Below are 21713 nucleotides of genomic sequence, written 5' to 3'. Positions count from 1 at the left end.
CGCAGGCTTAGTCATTGGATGCTAGTACCCCTACCTAGGTACCTTGCCAGGCTTGCCAAGCTTGCCTACATTTATCTAGTAGCCGCGACTTGTCCCCAAGACGACGTCCATCTTCATCGTAACTGTGTCCAAGCTGTCTGATTCGAATACAGGATGACTTGGATCTCTAAAACGGTGACCGTTACTGGTCTAGTTCTATTAGCACATGCGTAAGCTCGCCAATTCTTGGTATCTTCACAGGAAACTGACAATCACTCCAGTTGCTACTCCGCGCAAGAGCACTCTGTCATCTCGTCAACTGCGGTGCATCATAGCCAACCGCAGCCGCTCGCAACACACTCGCTCCCAATCGACATATCGATCGAAGCACTGGTAGCGACTTCGATCATTGTCCTGGGCTTGGTTCTGGGAACTCCAAAGCTTCGGCCAATTAAGTGGCACGAATGGGCTGGCAAGATTGAGCGCGAAGGAGAGGTTGGTTTCCAAACAGGAAGTGGCGAGGTGGAAAAGGACTACCGGGGAAACCCTTTCAGTGTGCTTGAGACGAGGCCAGGTTTCATTGACATCCGCAAGCAGCGCCGTGAATTCACGAGCTGGGTCAAGGCTGACGAGAAGTGAGGACAAGAGCTCAGACACCTAAGATGGGCGACATCACACCCTTATCGATTTGACGGATTTCTATCTTAGCAGAAAGAACCGCTGCTGAAGTCATACTCCTGGCGTGCTCAGGAGTATGTACGATTCAACAGGGTTGACGAGCGACTAGCTTCCAGAACCAAATAGGTAGAGAGTCTATTCATATACCTGCATGATCACATTCAATACTGCATTAACCAGTTGCACCGATTGGAACAATACCTACTAGGTAGGTCCTGAAGTAGGAACTCAAAATAATGCTGGCACTTGCCAGAAATGCCTACCTTAGTAGGTAGGATAGTTTATGAATCTCCTTGTATGAGGTAAAATTTGCGATTGAGTTCCTTTCACGCGTGTATCCTTCCTTCCCAACTACAATGGCCAAGGAAACCTCCAAAGCAACCTATAGGGGATAACTAAAGCAATAAAAGGCTCCTGCCTTGAATCACATAGACGACTACAGAAGGTCACTCCCGTCCTGATCTCTGCTCTTGCCATTGGATGCCTGATAATTGCGCGGTGTGTTAAGGTCATCCTTCTCCCTCCACGCATATCCCCTCTGATCTTCCGGCAACAAGCTTATTAAATTCACTCAGTCAATATGCCCAAGACGCCAGGCTCGAGTGCTTCTGGCTCAAGTCGTCGTGGTCGAGGTCGAGGAGGTAGAGGTTGGAGAGGCCGCACTTACAACCGCGGGGACAGTGGTGGTTTGTCCTCCAGAGGTGGCTCAACACGGTCGCGAGCTCGTAATCCCTCTTCATCAATCCGCTACAGTCCTGCTTCCCGGAACCAAGAACAATATTCTGATTCACAAGAACCGCAGACGCCCGGCGCCGACACTCGTGCTCGAAGCAGCAGTGAGCCCATTCAACATGAAGTTGTCATGGCCATCGATCTGAGGGAGAATTTCACCATTGGGTGTGCATATTTCTCAACTAGTGACGGGATTCTCCATGTATCAGAGGACATTGCCACGGCTTCACTCGACATTGCGGAGCAATTTCTTATCCACATCCAACCAACCAGTCTTCTTGTATCGGCAAGAGCACCTTCTAGTTTCCGGGACCAACTGGAAAGGATCGCTGCATCAGAAGGTCAGCGAGAATACATTTATCTTCAAATTCATAGGATGAGCAACTGACGAGAGGCATGAATAGGTGCCTCAGGAGGTGTCATTTTCCGCGGCTTGCAGTCGTCAGAGTTCTCAATCGAGACGGCACACGAACGACTTGTCAGCCTCGATTCTCAAGCTTTGTCTGCTACTGGTATCGTATTTTCCACAGGGATTGAGGAGGACGGAAGTGAAGAATCCATACCGGGTCTTTCCCAACCTGAGTCGCAAGCATTCCGTCAACTTCGCTATGGAGGTTGCATAAACATGAGTAGCCAGGTATCAGTAAGTGCACCCTTCTCGTATTGTGATTGGGATGTTAATATGCTTTAGGTGGGATGTGCTGGTGCCTTACTTGGCGATATTCTTCGTCGACGAACCGCTGGTTTTCTCCCTGATGGACAAGTTGCCGGAGTTCTCTTTCGTGTTGTTGATATCCGCATGTTTTCCCTTAATACTTACATGTATGTCAGTACTGACGCTCTCTTGTCACTGCAAATTCTGCAGACCGAATTGCACCCCAACAGCCAAGCGAGCAAGAGCAATTCGAAAGAAAGTCTTTCTGTATATGGACTGTTCCATCACCTGGCTTGTACCCCTCAGGGACGTACACAACTACGTCAACTCTTCCTTCGACCCCTGTTGGACCTCGACATCATTTCGGAGAGGCAGAGAACCATCGCAGTATTGCTTCAACCAAACAACGCTGACAAACTTGCACAATTGACTTCGACCCTACGCAAAGTTCGAAACATGCGCACCACTTTAGCGCAGTTGCGAAAAGGTATTGAGTTTCCCTCTGCTGGTCAATCTTTCGATAGGGGCGTATGGGCAACAATCCAGAAGTTCACCACCCAAGCTCTGACTCTCAGAGAAATGATAGGCTTGTTTAATGGAGGCTCTGATATAGTGATCTTCAAGAAAGTAAGGAGTTGCCACAGGAAGTGACCTGACAGTTGAAGCTAATGGCATTGACTAAGCTGATTCATTCCCTCGAACCGGCCAGCTTAGTAGTTGTTGGAGACATGATCAACAAGGCAATCGATTTTGAACAGTCCAAGGAACGCCACAGATCCTCCGTCAGAGCCGGAACAGATACTCAACTTGACGAACTAAAAAGACGGTATGACGGGATGGACAGCTTCCTGACAGAAGTTGTAAACCAACTCAATAGGGAGTTACCACAATGGGCACGTAAATATGTTCGGTCGTGCATCTTTCTGCCACAAATAGGTTTCCTCACAGTGGTGGAATCAAATCGCCTCACAGGTAACGGGCAATATGAAGGAGAGGGAACAGCTGTTGCAGCGTGGGAAAAGTTGTTTACTGCGGACGGTGCAGTGTGTTACAAAAACAGCTACATGAGAGAGTTAGATGAGGAATACGGAGACATGTATTGCCAGATTGGAGGTGAGTTTGTTGTCAGTAGTGCTTTGCAGGCTTGAACTCACACGAGGCAGATCGGGAGGTGGAGATCATACATGGGCTTGCAGGTAAAGTTTTGGAGCACGAGGAGCATCTCTTGCTTGCCTCAGAGATGTGTGGTGAGTTTGATGCAATACTTGCCCTTGCGCTTGGTGCCGAAAAGTACGATTGGCATGCACCACAAATGGTGGAAGCAAGCATTATTCACATCGAGGAAGGCCGCCATCCTCTGCAAGAACTCGTTGTGCCGGCCTTCATCCCAAATCCCTGCCATCTCTTTACAGGGACATCAAACATAGCGGCGGTCCAAGACGGCTCTCCTCAGGCTCTGGTACTGACTGGGCCAAATCACTCTGGGAAGAGTGTCTATCTGAAGCAAACAGCTATAATTGTGTATCTTGCCCACATCGGCAGTTTTGTGCCGGCAGTTCAGGCAACAATCGGGCTTACAGAGAGCATCTTGACTTGCATGTCTTCCAGGGAAAGCATGTCTGGAGGTGAGAGCGCTTTTGCAAGAGACATGAAACAAGCTGCGCTATCAATGAAATCATCAACACCCAGAAGCCTCATCTTGGTAGATGAATTCGGGAGAGGGACCAATGGCGATGACGGTGCCGGACTGCTATCCGCGCTACTGGACTACTACCTATCTCTCGGACCCAAATGCCCTCGACTACTTGCTGCCACGCACTTTCATGAAGTTTTCGAGTGCGCGTATTTGGGAAATCACAATGGGTTACGCATTGCGCACATGAACGTCAGAATGGACTGGAATGCGTCACTTGTGGATGATCAAATGACCTTTCTCTTCAACCTTGAGTATGGTCATAGCACGTCGAGTTTTGGAGGTAGATGTGCAGCTTTGAATGGGGTGCCAAGCGCAGTGGTTGAACGCGCCGAAAACATTTCAAAGTTGCTGGCCCGAAGCGAAGACCTGAGTGCTGTTTGTGCCCGCCTTTCTCGAGCAGAGGAAGTCCAGCTTGGCAAAGCAGAGATGACTGCGCGGCTGTTTCTAAGCGAGACCTTCGGCGACCAAGACGAGGCCAACTTGAACGAGGAAGAACATACGAGGGGTTCTATTATTGAGGTCTTAGAGGACATACTATCACCTAATATTTGAGCAGCTGTTGCCGAGTCAATATGAGATCGAACCAAACGAGGGGGCAATTTGTAAGGGCTATGAGAGGGCTACGGCTGAGCATTTTTCTTCACTTCTTCGTCATGATTCCATCAAGATCTTTGCCGTCAAGTGTATACTACATCTATCAACCCTCGTTAATAAAGCCTATTGCTGCATCTAGAGTCTCATTGAACTTGCTACCCGACGGCTGAAAGACATTAGAATGTTATCTCAGTCAGTAGGTTCCTACATAATCATGAACTTTAGAGAAGGACTATCGAGCCTTTTCTTATAGCTTCATGGAATCGTTTGAAACCGTACAGTTTTCCACTGTGAAGCTCCTGAGAACTATGTTGCGTTTTCAATGAGGCTTGGGAATGTTTGAGTACCTAGTGAAGCAAACACATCGCCAAGCAAATACCCTCAAGGCCAAGATCGAAAAGATTTCAGGTAATACATGGCGAAAGATTAAAAGTGGCCAACCCGACGACACAGGGCTGAATAGTCACCCGAGTCAATATTTGTTGCTGTACTATTCTATATACAAAACCAAAAACATGCATACCTTCCACATCAAGCGCCCGTCAAGTCTTTCAGTATGATCGAATTTCAGATCTTACATATAATATGATAAGCACACTTCATAGTTTTAAGCCATAACAACGTAGGCTATTCATAAAATGCGTCATAACTGCAGTCATTCGCTATGTTGAGCGCAAATATCCCTTTGAGTACCGAAGCAAAAAAATGTCTTCCCCAGCAGCGGTAGCAGGACGATAAATCAAACCTGGTACACTAGCACCAGAGATCATGCTTGCAAGGCCCATGATCGTTGTATCAAGCTGCATATCAGCTTGTTTGGCACCTAAAGCAGGACGTTGAGTATGGCAATGCCGGCCCCAAAACCCACAAAACACAAGGCAAGTCTGTTGGAGGATGAGGCATCGTTCCCATAATCCGAGCAGTCATCACTGGAAACGTTTCTGCAAGCACGAGAGCTTAGACTAGAGCAGACCGCGGTTGCTGATGACGATCCCAGAGCCTGTCCACCGCCCTGAACTGTTGTACCTCCGCCACCAGGTACAACTATAGTGACACCATATTGGCCTCCATCTCCGAGGAAATTAACACACTGATCGTAGTTTTTTTCGCATGCATCAACGGCCGAGGTGCATGCAGCTTCGTTTGTAAAGGTTGTGGCAGCATAAGGGAAGGCGAAATATGAGTTCGGGACGTAGGATGCTTCAGCGGTTGGTTCGCCAGTGGCCGAGGCTGGAGCTGTACCTGTGCAGACAGCGCTTGGCATCGTTAGCAGTCAATTCGTTCGTCGAAAAAGAAATCGGAGTTCTGAGCACTCACCCAGATGGACAACAAGCTGGTTCATCGTCGGCGTCCACCGCACACGTTTGGCCGTTTTGGCAGCATATGTCGCTAAATCTCTCGCCAAGCTCCTCAGAGCATCGAAATGTGTTCGCTGGGCATGAATCGTCCCGTCTGAAGATGACAGAGGCAGGCGGAATGTAGTATGCTGGGGCGTATACTGCCGTTGCTATTGCTTCTACTTGAGGAATGTTCTGAGCAGATGTAGAAACTGCAACGAGGCCAAGCCAGATGCAACTATAACTGAACATGACGATGGTTGAGAGCAAGCGAACGAGAGATGATTGGGTTCAGCTGCGAGAACGAGGCTTAGGCATCAAGACGTTCTACTCCAGGCCGGTAAAGCATGCGAGGAGCAGCGAATGTTGGTTGAATTTGTGAATAAGAGAAGCCTTGGAGAGATCCTCGTCTCGTGTTTTCTCTCTCACTCACTCTTTTTCCTTTCCCCGGCCCTCGTCTATGCTTCCTTGTCAGCTTCCGGGTCCAGCCTCCAAGTCAGGGACCTAAGACGATTCCAGTGGGGTCGTTAACCAAAAGGCTTAGCCCGTAACGTCGCAAGCACTACAAGGTTGTGTACCTTAGTAGTGAGCAGACCATTCAGCTTGTTTCTTTGGGCAACAACATGACAGACAAGCCAACCAGCTCAGCGTACCCAGGTTAGGCGTGGGATGATGTCATGGGTCCCTGTTGGCTGAGCAACACTTGGCACTTAGCTAAAATCGACTCGATCAATGAACTTCACAATAGTTATTGTGTCAAAGTCAATGCTCACGTAAATACATTATACCCCCAGTACGATTGTTACTGTTGGTCAAAATAATTGAGATCGACCTATAACTTGATTCTTCAAAACCCTCGGACATGGCCCAAAATCTGTCGTAGCCGATCCAGTGCCTTTGTCTGAGGCACAGCATCAAGACCTTGATTCTTAACTTCTACGACTTCTCTTCGAGCTTCAGCTATCAGAGGTTCCAAACCCCCCCAGACATACTCTGTATACCCATTTAACACCTTGTTCCATTGATCAAGGTAGCTATTCCTCACTTCGTCGGCACTCGTTGTACCAAAGTGGAGCTGCCGTTCGAAATCTGCTTCAGGTCCTGCCTGGTCAAGAAACTCGGGGTTAAAGTTGAGTAAATCATCCCAGCTAAAGCCAGAGAAAGCCGGGTCTGCAGTGAATAGGGCTTCTCTCAGTTTGGTAGCCGCCTCTGGTGTAAGGCCCTCATCTTCAGCATCCGGATCATGAGCTCCAAGCAAAACATCATCAAGTGCCCCATATGATTCATCGAGTAGGTTGACTACAGCAGCACCATCCATCTTCTCTTGCTCCAGAACAGCGCTTGGCGTGGGTGGTATATAGTGACTTTGGTTTGCGAGCCTTCCATGTTGACTGGCATCCTCAACCTCTAAATTGGAGTCGGCACTGAAGAAGGCGTCAAATGCTTCCGCCGATGCGCCAGAAACCAAATTTGTCTGGGAGCGTAACGATTCACCAGGGGCTATTGATCGCAACCTGTGCGACGATGCCTCGCCCGTACTGGATGAGTTTCTGCCAGTAATGTTGCTGCCACTGGAGCTAGCTTTTTCGTGTGGTCTCTGGCCACTAATATCTGGACCCGTTCCGAAGGCATGGAGAGCAAGCCTGCCAGAAGCTTGAAGTCTACTAGTGATAGAGTCAGACTTTCCAGGATCGTTATCTGTGGCCTTTCCTTTCGATTTCGCAGATGCCTCGTTTCGTTGTTTTGCTCCCGGTTGTTGTCTGTTGTCGTTGTCCATGGCTGTCTATATCAGCCGAGGAGCATGAACAGCTATTGCTCCAGCAGTAGAGGCAATGAGTTGAGTGTCTTATCTGATAACTCGAAGGGAGAGAGCTTGATAGAAGAGTTCTAGAAGCCTGATGATGGGCACCTCGGTTCATTCGCTGTAGACATCTAGGATATGATTAAACTATAAAATAGCCGCGATGAAGTTAAACCGGGGGGCACATGTCAAAACCCCTCCGGGCGGATGAGCGGGTGCCGATCGGCATGGAGCTTGGCACCGGATTTCCGAGAAACGTTGATAATGCCTGATACCGCTCGTGAGTCGACACCGAAACGGCTCTGACCAGTATAATTGAGTCGAGAAGCTTGCCTAGGTAGTTAGGTAGTTATTCTTGAATGAGATGAGATCAAAACGGATCGCGCTCTATACTTTTACCACCAGTGCTGACCGTGCTGCCTGCTGTCTATCTGAATACCTTCCTATGGATGTCAAGTCATCCAAGCATACCCCGCTGTTACATCAAACTTGATCTAATAAATGGATTAAGGTAGATGTAAGCTGCGTAGAAGCGCCCAACGCAGTAGCCTGTCAGTGAGCCTCACTTTGAAGAACTAGAATGCCTACCTAGGTGGCTCTAGCTCTCGTCGCTAGCAGAGCTTACAGCTATGTATATCCCTGGTATGCCCAGAAGTCTGTCAAGATAGGTAAACTTGGGCTTCCAAGGGTTGAGCTGTTGGGGTCACTAGGTTGGTAACCCCTCACAAACAGAAGCAGCCCACACAGGCACGTTAAGTCATCGATTTTAGTATGCTGGTGGCGTCTAGCCTTGAGGCACAGCCTATTGTAGGCAATGAAGCCTTGGAGCTCTCTTGTGGCTTCTGGACCCAAGTGCCAACTCAGCTCTGAGCTGTTGCTTAACTCTTACTGGGAGGTGGTCCAGTCTCTCTCGCAGAATCATCAACGTAGGGGAACCTAACATGAGGGATCCACCATAAACTGTCCTATCCCATCGATCATTCAGCCAAGCCCAAACCAGGCCCGGCCAGGCCAACCCGAAATCGAACTGGATCAGATCAAAGCAGCTTGGCTTTTGTTTCTGCTGCGTCACTGCCCTTCCCAGCTTGTTCTTGATATGTTGTCGACACAAAATAAGCCGTCTTGTCTGCAGCGAAACCTTTCCGTACGTAAATATCACGAAACTCGATATATTACAGACATAACAATACCCACTACAGCTAAGCATAGGTGCCTAGTTCAAGACCTCCACTGTTGTCTTGAGCTGTCTTCCTTTACCTTAGGTAGTAGGTACCTTACCTACCTTCAGTAGGTGGCCAGGTCTTGTGCCGCCAGCCCAGTGCAGTGCAGTACAGTAGGCAGCTCATCAAGCTACCTACCTAAGCACAGCGCAGCTCAGCACAGACTTCAGAGCGTTCTCCCTCCACTCGCTGTCTCCTCCCTCATCTCTTTGGCCCGCCCCTCCGTTGCTTCTGCTCCTCGCCCACATCCAAATCCACATCCACATCCACGTCCAAACCAAAGCAGACCAGCCTACCACCATTACCACCCGACCATTATTCTTCAGCCTTGGACGCCTGCCCACCTCCTAGCATCATTCAGCCCTCCGCCGTCCTGCCGTCGATATTCCTTCCTGCCATCGGACAGGATAATTTTGGACGACGTCTATAGATCACGGCGGCATATCTTGGTAGACCCCACTGCGGCGCCGACAAAAGACGATATCCAGAAACGACACCGCCGCCCATCCACTCACCACCTTACCTTACGCTATCCAACACCCACCGCAACACCAGATCAGACGTGTGCTGTTGTAGCTTCCATCATCCATCCATCTCCCTTCGTGTCGCCTCGACTCGTCAACTTCAACTACTTCCGCTGTTTCCAAGTTCTCGGCTCCGATTAATCCTCACCTCCGCCTTGGCCCCGCCATTCGAATCCACAGCTATCGATTCTGACCTTTGCCTCCCTCGATCAACAACCACAACCCCTCCTAACCCCCGCCCTCGCCGCTCACCAAGATGGTTGATAGCGAGACGAATTCACCCACGTGGAAGTTCACGCAGTACGTAATCTCTCCTGATCCGTTATTGGGCTCCTCTCGCGTTTTTGAAGGTGAAGCTGAGCTGTCGTGTGCAGGTGTTTTGGTGACAAGGGCGATGTTGAGGACATCACCGAAGGTATGTCACCACCCTCTGCCTACCTCAGAGCCAGTTGTCCATCATGGTTACTAACTGCCACGCTCTGATACAGCTGATATCATCTCGACGGTTGAGTTCGACCATACCGGAAACTATCTCGCTACTGGCGACAAGGGAGGTAGAGTAGTGCTCTTCGAACGCAATGAGACGGTACGTCACCCCGAATGTCTTTGCGTGCGGCTTAACTTTGGTGCTGCACTATCTGTTGTCGCCGCTAACCATTGATGCAGAAAAAAACCTGCGAGTACAAGTTTCACACCGAGTTTCAGTCGCATGAGCCCGAATTCGACTATTTGAAGTCCCTCGAGATCGAGGAAAAGATCAACAAGATAAAGTGGTGCAGGCGACAAAACGCTTCACACTATCTGTTGTCTACCAATGACAAGACAATCAAGCTATGGAAGGTGTTTGAGAAGTCGCTCAAGGTTGTGGCGGAGAACAATCTCTCTCACGATGTAACTCCTGGGAGCATTGCAGGTGGTGGCGGCGCTCCCAAGCCTTTACCGTCTCATCAGTTTAAGAACGCCGCCGACCTAAAGCTGCCTCGGCTCACACATCATGACACAGTGGTTGCCGCCGTGCCACGCCGGACATACGCCAACGCACATGCCTATCATATCAACAGCATCTCGGTGAACAGTGACGGAGAGACCTTCATCAGCAGCGATGATTTGCGGATCAACCTCTGGAACCTCAATATTCAGGACCAAAGCTTCAACATTGTCGACATCAAGCCTGCCAATATGGAGGAACTTACTGAAGTGATCACAGCAGCCGAATTCCACCCCATGAGCTGCAACTGGTTCATGTATGCCAGCTCTAAGGGTACCATCAAGCTTGCTGACATGCGAGAGAGTGCTCTATGCGACCAGCACGCGAAACGTTTGTGCACCTGAATTTTAAGAACTTGTATAATTGCAGGCATGCTGACTACTCGTAGTATTCGAGCAGGAAGAAGACCCCTCGTCGCGATCCTTCTTTTCCGAAATCATCTCCTCTATCTCCGACGTCCGGTTCTCACATGACGGCCGATACATCTTATCTCGCGATTACCTAACTGTAAAGATTTGGGATATCAACATGGAGCGACAGCCTGTAAAGACGATACCGATCCACGAGCATCTCCGGCCACGATTGTGTGACACATACGAGAACGATAGTATATTCGACAAGTTTGAAGTTGTCTTCTCTGGTGATGCGAAGAACGTTATGACAGGCAGTTATAACAACAATTTCATGATCTATCCTTCAGACCCTGACAAGGAGGTCGAGGTGGTCCTTCAGGCGGACAAGTCGGCTTTCAAGGCGAAGAAGGTTGGTGTGCCCACACCAATCAACGCTTCGACAAGCCCAACAGCCACCAATGGCAAGAAGGGTGGATCTAGGGCTGGTAGTCCAGGCGGTCAGGGCCAGCGAATGCGTAAGGAGACAGACGCGGACCAGATCGATTTCAACAAGAAGATCCTGCATATGAGTTGGCATCCCTTCGAGGACAGTATTGCGATTGCAGCTACGAACAATGTAAGTAAAACTGAAGCACACCTTTGTATGTCAACCCATGGCTAACCTGCGGGCACAGCTCTTTGTCTTCTCGGCACTCTAGACCATGGTAACGGCGTTCATCTCGTAGGGCAGTTAAGCGACCTAGCCCCTGGCTTGAAGTCGAAGTCGCAACAGCAAGAGTATAAGTACTTCAGCCTCCGTCATGGTGGGATCTGCCCAGTTCTTCTTGGGCAAGACGTGATATATCGATGGTGTAGGAAACGATAATACGGAACAACACGACCTACTATACTTAGAAGCGATAGCACGTATCATCGATAGTGCTTGGAATGAATGCTATGCGGAGAGAAGGAAGAAAGCTGGAAGAGGCCCTTTGGATGTGGCCGTTGAAGAGACTGACGATAGAGAGCTACTGGCTATCTGTCTATGAAGCAAGCGAATGAACCAGCGGGACGAGCCACATGGGAGGGAGGTGAACGGATGCATTGGCTGGCATTTGGTCGCCACGTGTAGCTGAAACCACAAAGAGACTATTGAGAATCAAAGAAATGCCACTCATGCCTGAGAAGAAGCCAGTTGAAATTGTGGATGGCTATTCGCCCGCCGTCCGAGTCAGTGGAGTCTCGAGGGAGACTGATGATGGGTAATGGTAAGGTTAGATGCAGGGGCCGCATTCAACGCCTCTGAGAAGAACACATGTAGTTGATTGTTTGGCCACATCTTGACCAATCCGCCATTTGTATTTGTATCGTGAGGCAGGCCTATGTAAGCTTCATAGCCAATATCTAAGGCTTTCGAGCTGCCATGACCTCTAATGCAGCAATGTTCCATCACGTAGTACCTACCTGCGATGGATGGTCTCTGGTTGAATTCAAGTTACTTGAGATGAGATAGGGCTGTTCAGCTAGCACTAACTCTTTCCGTGTACCCAGTACGGTTTGGTCCAATAAAATCTTGGTGAGTATGCAGGTACAGTGGTACCGCTGTCCTGGTGCGGGTCAATGCCTAGCCTTACCTACCTAGATACCTAAGAATCGAGGAGTCTGAGTGTCCCTCGGCCCCCGTCTCATCTTGGCTCTTCTGCATTCATTACCTGGAGGACAAGCAAGACACAAGGGCAACACCAATAAATCGGCCCAGCCGCTTTTTGTCAGCAGAGCTCTTTGTTGAGGGATACCACCCGTCACTCCCTTTTTTTTACTATTTACACCTCCCATCCCACAGAGATGACGACCGAAATACCTTCCCACATCCTCCGCAAGAGGACAGCAGCCTCCGACATGACGGTCCTCGAGAACTCGGTCCGTCGTGGCAGCGCCTCTCACGGCGCTCCTGTTAATGACCTGGAGCAAGGATCGAGGTCATCAGTAGTGCAGAACATTGCCAATCTGGTGGCTTACGAGGTCGGGCCTTCATTACTGACAGTCGGTGTCATGTTAAGCTTGATCTTTGGAGGATGCTGTTCAAATGTACGTTATCATTTCCTGCCCCCCGCTACCAATTGTCTTACATGGCCATATGGATTGACCCAGCCCATCCTGGCTTTAGGTTTATGCTCTTGAAGCTATCGTCAAGTGAGTTTCCCATGTGTATAATCATCCATACTGTGCTATGAGACTGATGAGTTATTTCTATAGCTTTGAACCATCAAGTGGTATGAAAATCGTTCGCGGCCCCGTGACCTACTGACGCATTCTTTTCATTACAGGAACTCTCTTGACGTTTGTCCAATTTCTCTTCGTCGCTGTGACAGGATTCATCGCTCAGTTTGATAAGAACAGTCGTTTCTTCCTTACACCTAACAAGGTTCCCATCAGCCGTTGGATATTCAACATTGTTCTCTTCTTCACCATCAATGTCCTCAATAACCACGCCTTCAGTTATGATATTTCCGTTCCAGTTCATATCATCCTTCGATCTGGTGGAAGTATCACAACCATGGCCGCAGGCTATCTATATGGCAAGAGGTATTCTCAGATGCAAGTTGTTGCCGTCATCCTCTTGACACTCGGCGTCATCTTGGCTGCATGGTCGGATGCTCAAGCCAAGGTAGACATTCCTTCTATGAGCTCTGCTAGGCATACGCTAATAATGAATCTTGGCTATAGGGTACGAGTGAAAGCAGTGGTCGTCCAGCCTTCAGCACTGGACTAGTGATCCTCTTCGTGGCTCAGCTTCTTTCGGCCGTCATGGGGCTTTACACGGAGGCAACATACGCCAAATACGGCCCTCAGTGGAAGGAAAACCTTTTCTACTCGCATGCCCTCTCTCTGCCTCTGTTCCTGCCCTTCGCTCCTTCAATGGCACGAACTCTTACTCATCTTATGACGAGCACCCCGGTGCAGTTACCGGGCGTTTTCGGCTCGGCGACCACTAAGTTCCAGATTCCCAGTCAGATCCTATTCCTTATTACCAATGTTCTTACTCAATATGCTTGCATCCGGGGGGTCAACCTTCTGGCCGCTGCGTCAACGGCTCTCACCGTTACCATCGTCCTCAACATCCGAAAGCTCGTCAGCCTACTTCTAAGCATTTGGCTATTTGGCAACAAGCTAGCTCCTGGTACACTCCTCGGTGCTATTATTGTTTTCAGTGCCGGCGGGCTGTACTCAGTGGGTTCGAGAAAGAAGACATCGGCGGAGAAAGGAGTTTCTGCCAGGGACAACAAAGCAAGCTGAGGAGCATGTTACATGTTTTCGGTATATAGGGTTTACGCGAAGCTCAACAAATTGTAGACGGCGCTGATGGTTTAGGGCGACCTTGCATATCACGAGAGACGATCTCAGTGTAGACGGACGTCTTGTCCAATGCTACCATGTCGGCGTTATGGTGAATCTTATATACTAACGAATACCAAAAGCTAAAGGGCTTATACAGACTAGACAATCGAGAATGCCATTTTTATAGACCGTGTGTATTTACCATAGTTGCGTTCATATCAAGTGCCTGTAGTGCTCGTAGGGAGGAATCCTTATACCACACAAAATACCGACGACATCCTTGGAATGGGAAACTGGAAGCAACTTGGACGGAATGAGATGTCGGTCAGGCCTACGCATCTTCAAGGTTGTCATTCGAACGCATATCATTCTGGTCTCCAACACCAACGCGGAGAACAATATTCAGATACGTCCTGTAGTCAACGCCGCCCCCTACAGGTTATCTACCACTCACACACTTATAAACTCATGGCAATGGTTATCGACACCAGCAGGAGCCTGGATCTCAGACTCATCTGCTATCACCCAGACTTATTTTCCCGGCATGTCGCATCCACAAACTGGTTCTCAGCAGACAACCTCTAATGGGGAATCCACTCTATCAAGACGACGAAAGACTGTTTCGTGCACTACAGTTCGTACCCGACTCGGTCAGCTGCGACTAACTGGGCGGTATGACTGCTTCAGGCTCAATTGCCACCCTCTCTACGACGGCAAGTCCATGTGGCCCGTTCCATACCACTTATTCAGGAACAGTGATATCGCTAAATGGATCCAGGGGCCTTGATGCTTTCTAGCTGATTCAGTTGAGTATGACTAGGATGTTGATCAGAGTGTCCGCGAACTTGTGGACATGATCAGCTCAGCTCAGCAGCAAGACGGCTACCTGAACGTTCATTATATTTTGGTTGAACCGGCAAAGAGATGGACCAAAATCCGGGATATGTATAAATCGTAGGTCGTCAAACAGGTCCGGTTACTTTCAGGGAGCTGACTTGGCGACGAAGATACAATGCGGCCATCTCATAGAGGCCGTAATTGCTCATGAGTAATACTATAAGAATAATTTACTTCTCGGGCCTATTAAGAAGTATGTATCTCTCATCATGGAGCCATTTTGGCCACAGAGAAGGCCAGTTAAAAGGCTATCCTGGTCAGACTGAAATCGAGTTATCGCTTTTTCGACTGTACGCTGCTACGGGTAATACCAGAGTTCGACCTGGCACAGTATTTTCTGATGGGACTAGGAAATACTGATGGAAATGAAGGGAAACACTTCTACGGCTGGGAAAGAGAGAAGAGAGGCGAAAGCGTGTCGCTGTAGTCGAACTCATATCCTCAATCGACGGCTTATTGGTATAGTCAAGCTTATGTTCCAATCACAGCACAAAACACAACTTAAATACACGCTGTCAGAGCTGGATACCTTTTAATTACTGTTGCTGACATGTTGCATCTCTCCGCAGAGAGTGGAAGGCTTTACCTAATGTCCAAGCATGGTCACAGGTACTGCATAAGCTGTGGGACAACATGGTTGATAGGAAGATGTACTTGACTGGAGGCATCAGTGTTATGGTACAGCGGGAGAGCTTTGGAATTGACTACCTCCTCCCTCAAGGAACAGATGAAGGAGGCTGCTATGCTGAGACATGCGATTCGATTGCTTTCCTCATGCTCGCGCAACGAATGTTACACCTTGATCTCGATTCTCGATACGCCGATTTTGTCGAGATATGTCTTTAGAACACTATCATGGCGGCCATAAGTTTGGATGGTAAGTCCTTCACTTACATCAACCAACTTGCCAGCTCTGACACCGACAAAAACGTGTCTGAGAGGTGGTTCTGGTGCGCTTGTTGCCCTCCAAACTTGATGGGACTATTCGGCAGTTTGGGCGGCTATCTTTGGGATTATGGTAATGATGTCAAAGGCGTCTTTGTGAATTTCCACTTAGACACCAGTGCCGAGTTACAATTCAAGGCGGGCTACTCAAATATCACACCCCGGCAGAAGACCGACTGGCCACTAGAGGGCAAGGTTGACTTCAAGTAATCGTCTACATCATTTTTGCAGACCGCCATCCGGCTTCATTTGCCTGCTTGGTTCAAAGGAAGATTTATTACATTGTACCTACCAGCGAACTTGTACCGCCTCAGATGTTGAGGAGGGTTATACATCTCTACGGCCTTCCTAACTCTCTGAAAATTCTCGGTTCTCACTATACAGTCATGGTTTCGTGCCAATATTTATATCACCCCACGCCCCTACTCAAACTAAAGCAAATTATCCCTCACATGAGGCCAATCGTCTATTACCTTAAAGATTTCGATAACCCCTCAGAATCTAATCATTTCAAGGATGTATTCATTCGAACAGACTCATCGGTTACTGAAGAGAAAGTGGACCATGAAGCGTCCGGCGAAGAGTATGTTGCGATGCAAGCTAAAGGGTGGAAGCAGTCACCTTCAGCACTTGAATCACCATCGCCAGAGACTGCCGAGTCTGTGAATTTGTTTTTTGTTCCATACTATCTCAGAGCTAACAAGGGAGGGAATGGTCAGATGAGGGTTAGCATATCAAACGGTGGCAGCGAGCCAGGGGTTCTTTTCTCTGAGAGACTCTGACTGTGAATCTCCAATGCCTAACGTATAACCAAGACTTGAAGGGTAGAAGAATATGGGGTTTCTTCATTCCACCTTCACCTGAGGCCTGACCGAGGACTTGGCTGATATTGAGTGATGTCGTTTCCCGTTCGAGTATGTCGCGAGACAACACTCAGCACACGAATAACATTGAGTTTTAGATGATACATATACTTCTCTGAAAAGCGTCCTTCTTTTGATAGAGAAGCTACCTCTTCGTAGGATCAGAACTATGACATACGCATTTGCAGTGATTCACTTACACTCCCCTATCAAGCTTGAAAATCCCAAGAATGAGAAGCAGAAAGTGAAGCCACTGTCAAATTCGTCTTGCATGAATGCGTAGATGTACTTTGCTTAAACCCAATGCCCAACGCACTTACCCTGTCACTCCTACTGCCTCAAAATCTCCTTGTCTAGGGTCTCCTCTATCAAGACCAGGGATTTGACCCGATACTACGGTTGCAGCAACGGACCATGTAACGCGGCAGAGGACCCGTGTTTCCGAATTTAGTGGAGCTGAGGTGGTGGTGACTTCGGTTCCTAATATTCTGATGAGCTTACTCTATACCTTAGTACTTATCAACGTTTATGGCAAAGGTGATTCTTCAGCGTATTCGCGGCACTTGGCAAGCCAGCCGTGATCAAGCCTATGATTCGAATTTAGTGTCTCACTGTGCTCTGAAAGACTGCGGGAGTACGTTGCCTATCTAATGCTTAATGGTATATTCTTCGCAAGATGCCGAGCCCCATCTGCATCTTGATACCGTACCTTTGATGGGAAAAGTCATGACTTGCGGATCTCAATCGGCGAGAAGTCAACGATGAGATCTGGTCACTGCAGCTCTTCCAGAATCGAGGCTTTATATCCCTTAGTAAGGTAGTTGGATATTGAGCCAAGGTTGGTACTTTAAGTTGAGACCCCTGTCTTGTAGGAGAACGGCGGTTGCCGGTTCTGTGGAGCCCTATCTCGAAGAGTATTCTGCTTTGAGGAGATTTATATGCATATCTGATATGGAGAAAAACCACTACTATCTTGAAACAGGCGCACAACACCTCCTTCATCCGGTAAGGGAGAGTTTCCAAGGAGCAACTATCATGTGGAGCTTTAACTCAATACCGAGTAGATGCCTCAATGAGTTTAGATGGGACCTCTAACCCCCCGCCTTGCCTACGACGTGCATTGCACCGACGCATTTTCCCGCTATGACCCGCTATAAACCCTGGTGTGTCACACCGTCATACCTTTCCTGGGGTTCTCTGTCTTTGCCTCTCTTATTGTAGGCACACTTCCTAGTGCTCTCCTCTTTCAAAGGTCCTCTCGAGAATTTGAATCAAATCAATCACCATCCCCAAAGCCATCACCCGAGGGAGGAGTTACAAAATCGAGGGAACTTGATCTGCTAGCCAAATCGTATTCAGATCAAGGCATCGCCATGACTGGTACGTATTCCACAGCTCGCCCTGCCCCTCCTCCGCTGCGCCAGACCCAATATCACGAACCCTGCTTTGGTTCTCGACGATAACGACAGCAATTGGAAACTTTTCTGACCGAGAATATGCCACAGGCGGCCCTATCTTCGAGGAAAGCGAATCAAGCGCTCTTGATGTGCGGGCACGGGAGTCAGATGAGGAGATAGACGAGACTAGAGATTCTGGTGCAACCGGACATGGCGCCTCGCACAATGCTCCCTCTGACGCTGGCTCCCACACCGGCAACGAAGCTGAGGAGCTCGAAGATGGGATGCTTCTCCGCGACTTGCCCAAGAGAACTACTTTTTACGATCCTGTCGCTGAGCGTCAAATGAGCCAGACGGACGCAAAATACTTCTATCACCGAAACAAGGCCGATGCACGCAGCGGTGGTGGGGCTGGCTACCAATCTATACCGCAAAGTCCTTTCCTTGCTTCTGGGTCTCGCCCTGCAACCGAATATGGTGCCGATAGTCTTGTGCTAGACTCGAGTGGTCGTCGAGTCGATTCTTTCCCTCCTAGTCTAGAGATGCCAAACCCTGCCGTTGACTCAGGGTTTACTCAATCTCCTACAAAACTCGATGCGCAACCTGCCCCATTCCCACCTAGTCATCCTTCTGCCCTTCCTCATGCTGGCCAGGTTGCCCAGGATCCACGGCTACCTGATGGCTCCAGCAATGGCCTGCCCTCTGGTGGACTCTTCGACACTGAGCCCCATATCACTTCAGAATTGAGCGCTATTTCAAAAAACATTCAGAGAATCCTCGACACCAGGCGCAAATATATCGCCCTCTCGAATCAGGGGCCTGATGATAACCCAAGAGACGGCCCGGATTGGGAAATTTATCCCCCTCCACCAGAGCCGGCATGGCAGCAATCGTCGAGGCAAAGAGCAAGTACTACAGAGCACGTACCAGGTCAAGAGAATACTGGCTTGAACGGTAGTAAGGATGCTACTGGGTCTATACCAGGAGAGTTGCCCCAGGAGCAGCATGAAGGTAGACGCTATGCAAGAAGGCGAAAGCCGGGTCAAGATATTGGAGAGGATTTTGATATGGCTGACATATTGCCTCTGCCGGGCGCTGATGGACGCTCATACAAGTTGGACGATAGTGGAGTCTATCAAGTATTTGAAGGTCACGATACTCAGACGCCTGCGATCAAGGTTCCTACAATCAGAGAATTCTACATGGACTTGGACGACATTCTGGACGTCTCATCTGACGGGCCTAGTAAGAGTTTTGCATTTCGACGCCTCCAATATCTCGAGGGTAAATTCAACTTATATGTCCTCTTGAATGAGTATCAAGAAACAGCCGACAGCAAGAAGGTTCCCCACCGAGACTTTTACAATGTTCGAAAGGTAGATACCCACGTTCATCATTCTGCGTGCATGAACCAGAAACATCTGCTTCGCTTCATTAAGAGTAAGATGAAAAAGTTTCCCAACGAAGTCGTACTGTTTCGCGATGGAAGACATCTCACCCTAGCCGAGGTCTTTGCTAGTATTAATCTGACAGCCTATGACCTGAGCATTGATACACTGGACATGCATGTAAGGCCTGCTCTTTGAACTCGATATTGTATTCAGAGAATTGAGTCACTAACTGCTGTAGGCTCATACGGATTCGTTCCATCGCTTTGACAAATTTAACCTCAAGTACAATCCAGTCGGAGAGTCCCGTCTTCGAACCATCTTTCTCAAGACAGATAACTTCATCCATGGCCGGTACCTTGCCGAAATTACCAAAGAAGTCATATCTGATCTTGAGTCAAGCAAGTATCAGATGGTTGAGTGGCGCATCTCCATTTATGGCAAATCGATTGATGAGTGGGACAAGCTTGCCGCTTGGGTGGTTGATAACAAGCTGTTTTCGCACAATGTCCGCTGGCTCATCCAGATCCCTCGCCTCTACGACGTCTACAAAGCAAGTGGTCTCATGGAGACGTTTGAACAGGTGGTCAAGAATGTGTTTCAGCCACTCTTTGAAGTCACCAAGGACCCATCAAGCCATCCCAAGCTGCATATCTTCCTTCAGCGAGTGATTGGTTTCGACAGTGTTGACGACGAGAGTAAAGTCGAGCGTCGGCTGTTCAAGAAGTTCCCTGTGCCAAAAGTCTGGGATACCAAACAGAACCCGCCATATAGTTACTGGATTTACTATCTCTACTCTAACCTGGTGTCGTTGAATTACTGGCGTAAGAAGCGTGGTTTCAACACGCTGGTCCTGCGACCCCATTGCGGAGAAGCTGGTGACAGCGAGCACTTAGCTGTTGCCGCCTTGTGCTGTCATAGCATCAGCCACGGATTGCTCCTACGAAAGGTCCCCCTTCTTCAGTATGTCTTTTATCTGGACCAGATCGGCATCGCCATGTCACCGCTGAGTAACAATGCCCTGTTCCTTGCCTATGAGCGAAACCCTTTCCACCAGTACTTCAAGAGAGGTCTCAATGTCTCACTATCTACGGACGATCCTCTGCAGTTTGCGTTCACCAAGGAGCCATTAATCGAGGAGTATGCGGTTGCGGCACAGATTTACAAGCTGAACTCAGTTGACATGTGTGAGCTCGCCAAGAACTCTGTTAAACAAAGTGGTTACGAGTTGTCCATCAAGGAGCATTGGTTAGGGCGTGGCTGCAATAAGCCAGGAAAGGAAGGAAACGCCATGGTTAAGACGAATGTTCCTGATCGAAGGGAAGAGTTCCGTTATTTCACCTTAATGCAGGAGAGAGACGTGTAAGCGACTGGCCATTTCCGTATGATCGATTATTTATGCTAACACGATTGTTCCCAGGCTGTCGAAATATGTCACTTACAATGCTGCGAATGAGCCTCCTGCGCAAGCTGCTGGCAATGAAAGCAAGATGTCAGAGTCAGTAACGTCCCTGGCTGGCCAAACCGCTGGCTTGGGGGCCGCAACGGGTAATGAGACTGGCAATGTCGAGACGTCTTCACCGGTTGGTCATCACATTGCAAAGGTCGCATCCCAAGTTGGTCTGTCGGCCGGCCGAGATCAAGCATGGTCCAGCGATCCTATGTCAGACCATCATCTCTCTGGAACCGATCCGAGAATGTTCCCAGGCATTTTTACTCGTGGACATCGCACAGGTAGCCATCGGAATCTTGCTCAAGTTCATGACGGCCGTGACACTGAAGACGATATTTTCGGCCCCGAAACCTGATCCTTGCTAGTCTCGGCCGTGTACTTAGATGTGTAACCGTTTGAACACTGTGAATAGAATTGCTTTAGGTATTGGAATGGATGAACAATTGGACACCCGACAGGTGTGGATAGACAACGGCGTATGGGGATTGAGTAATCGACTATTTGCTCTCCCTTCGGCATGATGTAGGGAAACTTATGTGATAACAAAGATATAAAGTATTAGGTATCGAAATAATCAACAACTTTGGTGACTGGATTTCGTTCATCAAGCTCACTCCTTGTTTTGGGCTGCGAGTGGTAGATGACCAATGAGCTTCAACCTGTAGCCGAGAAAAACGTAAAAATCCTAGAGACCTAAAAAGATATCGCTCATTATCATTGATTGTTCTTACAAACTTCTCATCTTCTATAATCTGGCAGCTAGGGTAAGTGAAGCTCATATAGCCTATCTCGGCCCATGTACATGGTACAGGGTAGCTTTACCTGCTAAGTGCAGTGCTTAGCTTTGAGCTGACGTTACTTTAAAGCCCAACCTGCGTCAGATAAAGGGGTGACG

At 48.8% G+C, this 21713-nt stretch overlaps 7 protein-coding genes across 7 annotated transcripts; 5 read left to right on the top strand and 2 right to left on the bottom strand.

The window, feature by feature from the left end:
* Nucleotides 1-153: 153 nt before the first annotated feature.
* Nucleotides 154-618, top strand: FMAN_00547 (uncharacterized protein; the record flags this gene model as incomplete). The annotated part of the gene is made up of 2 exons (XM_041823266.1): nt 154-209; nt 261-618. The coding sequence occupies 2 exons, from the start codon at nt 154-156 to the stop codon at nt 616-618; spliced, it is 414 nt and encodes a 137-aa protein (XP_041675878.1).
* Nucleotides 619-1237: 619 nt separating this feature from the next.
* FMAN_16011 (uncharacterized protein) lies at nt 1238-4292 on the top strand (the record flags this gene model as incomplete). The annotated part of the gene is made up of 6 exons (XM_041822155.1): nt 1238-1730; nt 1794-2032; nt 2081-2671; nt 2728-2870; nt 2922-3157; nt 3208-4292. The coding sequence occupies 6 exons, from the start codon at nt 1238-1240 to the stop codon at nt 4290-4292; spliced, it is 2787 nt and encodes a 928-aa protein (XP_041675877.1).
* Nucleotides 4293-5157: 865 nt separating this feature from the next.
* On the bottom strand, nt 5158-5923 carry FMAN_00546 (uncharacterized protein; the record flags this gene model as incomplete). Its single annotated transcript, XM_041821044.1, has 2 exons — nt 5158-5590; nt 5652-5923. 2 exons carry the CDS (start codon nt 5921-5923, stop codon nt 5158-5160), a joined length of 705 nt encoding a protein of 234 aa, XP_041675876.1.
* A 595-nt stretch (nt 5924-6518) lies between these two features.
* FMAN_00545 (uncharacterized protein) lies at nt 6519-7448 on the bottom strand (the record flags this gene model as incomplete). Its single annotated transcript, XM_041819933.1, has 1 exon — nt 6519-7448. One exon carries the CDS (start codon nt 7446-7448, stop codon nt 6519-6521), a length of 930 nt encoding a protein of 309 aa, XP_041675875.1.
* A 2024-nt stretch (nt 7449-9472) lies between these two features.
* On the top strand, nt 9473-11255 carry FMAN_00544 (RGB-1 protein phosphatase 2A regulatory B subunit; the record flags this gene model as incomplete). The annotated part of the gene is made up of 6 exons (XM_041834618.1): nt 9473-9516; nt 9591-9631; nt 9705-9802; nt 9883-10534; nt 10593-11173; nt 11232-11255. The coding sequence occupies 6 exons, from the start codon at nt 9473-9475 to the stop codon at nt 11253-11255; spliced, it is 1440 nt and encodes a 479-aa protein (XP_041675874.1).
* Nucleotides 11256-12381: 1126 nt separating this feature from the next.
* On the top strand, nt 12382-13833 carry FMAN_00543 (uncharacterized protein; the record flags this gene model as incomplete). Its single annotated transcript, XM_041833507.1, has 5 exons — nt 12382-12624; nt 12704-12729; nt 12793-12809; nt 12864-13204; nt 13264-13833. 5 exons carry the CDS (start codon nt 12382-12384, stop codon nt 13831-13833), a joined length of 1197 nt encoding a protein of 398 aa, XP_041675873.1.
* Nucleotides 13834-17953: 4120 nt separating this feature from the next.
* Nucleotides 17954-21173, top strand: FMAN_00542 (putative AMP deaminase; the record flags this gene model as incomplete). Its single annotated transcript, XM_041832396.1, has 4 exons — nt 17954-17960; nt 18086-19545; nt 19607-20727; nt 20786-21173. The coding sequence occupies 4 exons, from the start codon at nt 17954-17956 to the stop codon at nt 21171-21173; spliced, it is 2976 nt and encodes a 991-aa protein (XP_041675872.1).
* Between the last annotated feature and the right edge of the window lie 540 nt (nt 21174-21713).

Source organism: Fusarium mangiferae (assembly GCF_900044065.1).
Source record: "Fusarium mangiferae strain MRC7560 genome assembly, contig: FMAN_scaffold001, whole genome shotgun sequence".
Lineage (NCBI taxonomy): Eukaryota > Fungi > Ascomycota > Sordariomycetes > Hypocreales > Nectriaceae > Fusarium > Fusarium mangiferae.
The sequence above is the reverse complement of the archived record's forward strand: the minus strand, read 5'-3'. Positions and strand labels throughout refer to the sequence as shown.